At 58.3% G+C, this 4,349-nt stretch overlaps 1 protein-coding gene across 5 annotated transcripts in view; it reads right to left on the bottom strand.

Annotated features, from left to right (window-relative positions):
- The window catches only part of LRRC71 (leucine rich repeat containing 71), a 10,240-nt gene that overhangs the window by 2,763 nt on the left and 3,128 nt on the right, over nucleotides 1–4,349 (bottom strand). For all 5 annotated transcript variants that reach the window (XM_005867605.2, XM_005867606.2, XM_014540851.1 and 2 more), the window contains exons 4-12: nucleotides 4,237–4,312; nucleotides 3,990–4,067; nucleotides 2,613–2,681; nucleotides 2,260–2,419; nucleotides 2,107–2,190; nucleotides 1,944–2,033; nucleotides 805–975; nucleotides 522–615; nucleotides 59–147 (exon numbers count right to left, since the gene is read on the bottom strand). In XM_005867605.2, coding sequence (XP_005867667.1) covers nucleotides 59–147; nucleotides 522–615; nucleotides 805–975; nucleotides 1,944–2,033; nucleotides 2,107–2,190; nucleotides 2,260–2,419; nucleotides 2,613–2,681; nucleotides 3,990–4,067; nucleotides 4,237–4,312 — 911 coding nt within the window. The remainder of the gene's footprint in view (nucleotides 1–58; nucleotides 148–521; nucleotides 616–804; nucleotides 976–1,943; nucleotides 2,034–2,106; nucleotides 2,191–2,259; nucleotides 2,420–2,612; nucleotides 2,682–3,989; nucleotides 4,068–4,236; nucleotides 4,313–4,349) is intronic.

Raw genomic sequence — 4,349 nt, 5'->3', positions numbered from 1 at the left:
AGTACAGGACGCGCCGCCCCCACCCCCACCCCTCACCACACCCCCGCCCGGAGCCCACCTCTGACTCCAGGAGGATGCTGCGCTTCTCCTTGCTCCCGGTCTTCTGCCCTTTCCCCCTGCTTGGCTTCTGCTCGGGGATGGTCACCTCTGGGGCAGGAAGAGGGTCAGAACGCACAGTGCAGACCTGTTACCACCCAGAGTCCCCAGAGAGAAGGGCTGGGCCAGGAAGGCGACTCCTCAAACTGGGTTTGGGTGCAACAGAAGCGGAGTTTGAGGGGACCCCAGCTGGAGGGGGTCCTCTTCTCAGGGCAAGGCCCTCCTCCCTGGGGTCGGGCCCAGGGAAGCGAGCTGCAGTGGTCAGGATAAGGGACTGGGTAGGGCTTTCCACACCATCTCCTGGAAGGAAACGGACTAGAAAGAGATGTGCCCAGAAGACCAGCGAGTGCCTCCTGCACCCTGCCCACTGCTCCTTCCTCCACACCAACAAGGGATACCACGCCCAGAGGGGTACCAGCACTTACTCCCCTTGCTTGTCTTTGTGGCGTCTTCCTTCTTTAGGTTTCCTTGTATGGGTGACTGCCCAGACCCCGACTTCTCCTCTTTCTTCACCACTTCCTGTGAAGGATGTAAGAAGACAAATTTAAATCCTCCCTCCTGAGGGGGTGGGGAACCGGCTGGGAGGAGGCCAGTGTTGGAACCCTGGGCCTGAAGCCTTCTTGCCTCCCGCTCCCCCTGTGTACCGTGAGGTGTCCTCGCTGCTGCTCTCAAGATTGCCCAAGGCCCTCCTGCCCGCAGCACACCTACCCCTGCCTTCTCCTTTTTCTTGATCAGGCCCTTCAGGCTCTTTGCTGTCTGCATCTTGTCCGTCTTGTCTATCAGCGCGACACTGCTGACTCCCACCAGCTGATTCCTCTCCCGTTCTGCCTTGGATTCCCCATGTCCTGCTTTGGATTCCCCATGTCGAGAAGAGGAAGGCTGTGCCCACAAACAGGAGGGAATGGAGGCAGAAGCCAGTGCGCCTTCCCCAGCAGGGGGAGGGGGAAGCCTTGTGCCTGGGTGGTGGTCCAACAGGCAGCACCCCCCTCCCCGCCCCAGCTGCCTGCCTAGATGCTAAAATAGTGCTGGGACTTCTGGGGATGGTGGTGCTGTTGGGGAGAAATGGCAGAGGGACCCTGGGGTGGGGGTCGGGGCAGGGGCTCAGACTCTCATATTGTTCCCTGTGTTTTACACACATTTAATCCTCTCGACAATCCTGTGAGTAACATGCCAAGGTCACATGGGATTTCAAGTTCGAACAGTCTAAATCTCCTTTCTCTTTCTTTTTTTAATTAAAAAAAAAAATCCTCACCCGAGGATATGTTTTTATTGATTTGAGAGAGAGGAAGGGAGCGAGAGAAACATCGATGTGAGAGAAGCATCCATCAGCTAGGGACCTGGGGTGGGGGTGGGGGGCAGGGGCTCAGACTCTCATATTGTTCCCTGTGTTTTACACACATTTAATTCTCTCGACAATCCTGTGAGTAACATGCCAAGTTCGAGCAGTCTAAATCTACTCCTTTCTCTTTCTTTTTTTAATTAAAAAAAAATCCTCACCCGAGGATATGTTTTTATTGATTTGAGAGAGAGGAAGGGAGCGAGAGAAACATCGATGTGAGAGAAGCATCCATCAGCTCCCTACTGCACCCACCATGACCGGGAATCGAGCCCATGACCTTTAGGTGTATGGGAAGATGCTCCAACCAACTGAGCCACACTGGCCAGGGCTTCTCCTTTCTTTTAACCAATACATTCTGCCCATGGAGGGATTCTGCAGTGACAGCCCAAACGTTTGTGAGGCCAGTGCAGAAGCTGGGCAGGGGGACAGTCAGGACAGAAGACGAACTGGGACAGGGCCAGCTTGCTGAGAAACAGCAGGCCGAGGAAGAGGCTGAGGCACAGCTCACCGACCGCAAGTGCTCCTGGGCCCCCTTTCCCAGCAGGAGGCGCCGGCGCTCCACCACCTCGGTGTGTGTCAGCTCGAAGGGCTGCAGGACCTGGGCCGAGGCACAGCTGTCAGACCCTGTGAGCCCGACCCACTCCTCCAGCCCGCCCAGCTGGCACACCCACCTCGGCCAGCTTCAGGGCGCCTTTGTCCTCAATGCGGTTGTGGGCCAGGGACAGCCAGAGCAGGGAGCGGTTCAGCCGGAGGCCCTGAGGGTGGGGAGGGGCGTGAGCCAACAGACCGCAGGCTCAGGGGGTCCCTCCCTCCTGTGCACGCACATCCGCGATGTAGCCCGCGCCCTCGTCTCCGATGTGGTTGAAGCCCAGGTTGAGCGAGACCAGGGTCCGGTTGCAGGTGTGCAGCGTGGACAGAGCCTGGCCCAGGAGCTGCGCCCCGTAGTCATCGATGTTGTTGTTCCGCAGAGACAAGTGCATGATCCTGGGCAGAGGAAGGGGACCGGTCACTGGAAACACCGGGGCCTGGGGGCATGAGGAGGGTCATCGGGTCTGAAGTCTGTGGGGCAGGACTTGAGGGTGCCTGGGGCGGCGCAGGAGGGGCAAGGAAGGGTGGGGACTCGGATGGCTTGGAATGGGGGCAGGCCCAGAGAAGGGGTGGTGGGAAGGAGACTCACGTGCTGTCCAGTCCCATGAGCTTGTGATAGGACTGCTCGGGCAGTGGGTTCCCCTCCAGAGACACCTTCCTGAGGGTGGAGCTGATCTGAGAACCAGGGGGCACCCCTGAGGCCAGTGAAGGTAGGGACAGAGGAAGTGTGGGGCTCTGAGGAGCAGCTTGAAGACAGAGTTAAAGGATGCATCCCAAAAGAGGAAATTATATCAGAACTAAATTATATTTATTCCTCCAGACTAAAAATCCGGAAGTGTGGCCATGGGAAGGGGCCACTCCCCAGAATTAGCGACCTATGGTGAGGTGGCCTCTGGAATGACCCCGAGGACCCCCACTTCCTAGTGTCTATGCCCTTGTGTAACCCCCTTCCCTGGAGTGTGGCTGGACCTAGTGACACACCTGATGAATGGGATGTGGCAGAAGTGATGGGATGTCACTTCCAAGGTCAGCTTACAAAAAGGCCGTGGCTTCCACCTTGGGTGCCCTCTGGCACCCTCTGGGTCCCCGTGAGCTGCCAGGTGGTGAGGGCACTCAGACGGCCTACGAGGGGCTCAGGTGTGGACACGCCGCAACCTATCAACAGCCACTGAGTGAGCTCGGAAGCAGATGCTCCAAACCCAGGTGCGATGACTGCAGCCCCAGCCAACAGCTTTACTGCAACCTCACGAACACCCTGAGCCGGCAGCACCCACTGACCTGCATCCCGATTCATTTCACAGAGACTGAGAGGTTTGTTGTTTTACGCCCTAAATCCAGAGGTGATCTGTTCCACAGCAATAAATAACTAACATATGTCCGATCCACAGGCAGTGCTTCTCCGACGGTGCTGAGAGGACGGAGGACTTGTCCCAGTCACAACACAAATTGAACTAATGGCTAGAAATGTCTCTATTTTAAAGTTTCCTCCCATGGGGTAGCACTCCCTCTCTGCTCCCGCTCCCTCTCCCCATGAACCGCTCTTTCACCCCCAGTCCCCACGCTGCCCTGCAGCATCTGTTCCTACATCCTTCCCACTCCCTCCCTGGACTGCCAGGTCCTGGAGGGCGAGAACCAACCCTTAGTACAGTGTCAGGCCCCAGGCATCCGGGAAGGAGAAAACCCTCCGGGGAGAGAGTGGTGGTAGGGCTGATGGAGAGGAGAGGGCTGAGGCCCCGAAGGCCAGGCTCTTCAGGCACTGGTAGAGGCAGAAAAGGGACTCTGCTCCTAGTCAGATGGGAGCTTCAAAACTCAACGGCTATCAGCTCACGCTGCTTCCACAGCAACGCCAGCCCAGGCCCATAGCAGCTGGGACTTGCCACTCCCCTCCCCGAACGGCTCCCTCTGACCACCGACCCGGCCTGGCTGCCAGGCACTGGGCCTCCCCGCCGGCCCGTTCCCCTCTGACCTGAGAGTGGATGAGCAGAGAGGTAGCAGGGCGATGAACGTGGCCAGGGTCTTATCCGTCAGCCCCACCTTCCAAAAGCTGTTGGTGGACGGCCAGGAGCACAGCTGGAGCATCGCCTCCTTCCCACAATCCTCCCTGCCACACCCTCCTCATCCCCCACCTCCCACCTCCCCAGGATCTTCCCGTCTCTTCAGTTCTTTCCCCTGAGCATCCCCCACATTGCCCCCCACCCCCCATGTCCCCTCACTTGATAGCCTGCAGCTGGCTGAGGGGGGGCAGGCATTTAGCAAAGATGCCCAGGATCCGCTCCTCAACCTTCCAGCCTAGGAAGGGAGAGAGAGAAGGTGCTGCAGGCCTCGG

This window comes from Myotis brandtii, unplaced genomic scaffold, assembly GCF_000412655.1.
Source record: "Myotis brandtii unplaced genomic scaffold, ASM41265v1 scaffold250, whole genome shotgun sequence".
Lineage (NCBI taxonomy): Eukaryota > Metazoa > Chordata > Mammalia > Chiroptera > Vespertilionidae > Myotis > Myotis brandtii.
Note: the sequence above shows the minus strand (reverse complement) of the source record. Positions and strands in the feature narration are given on the sequence as shown.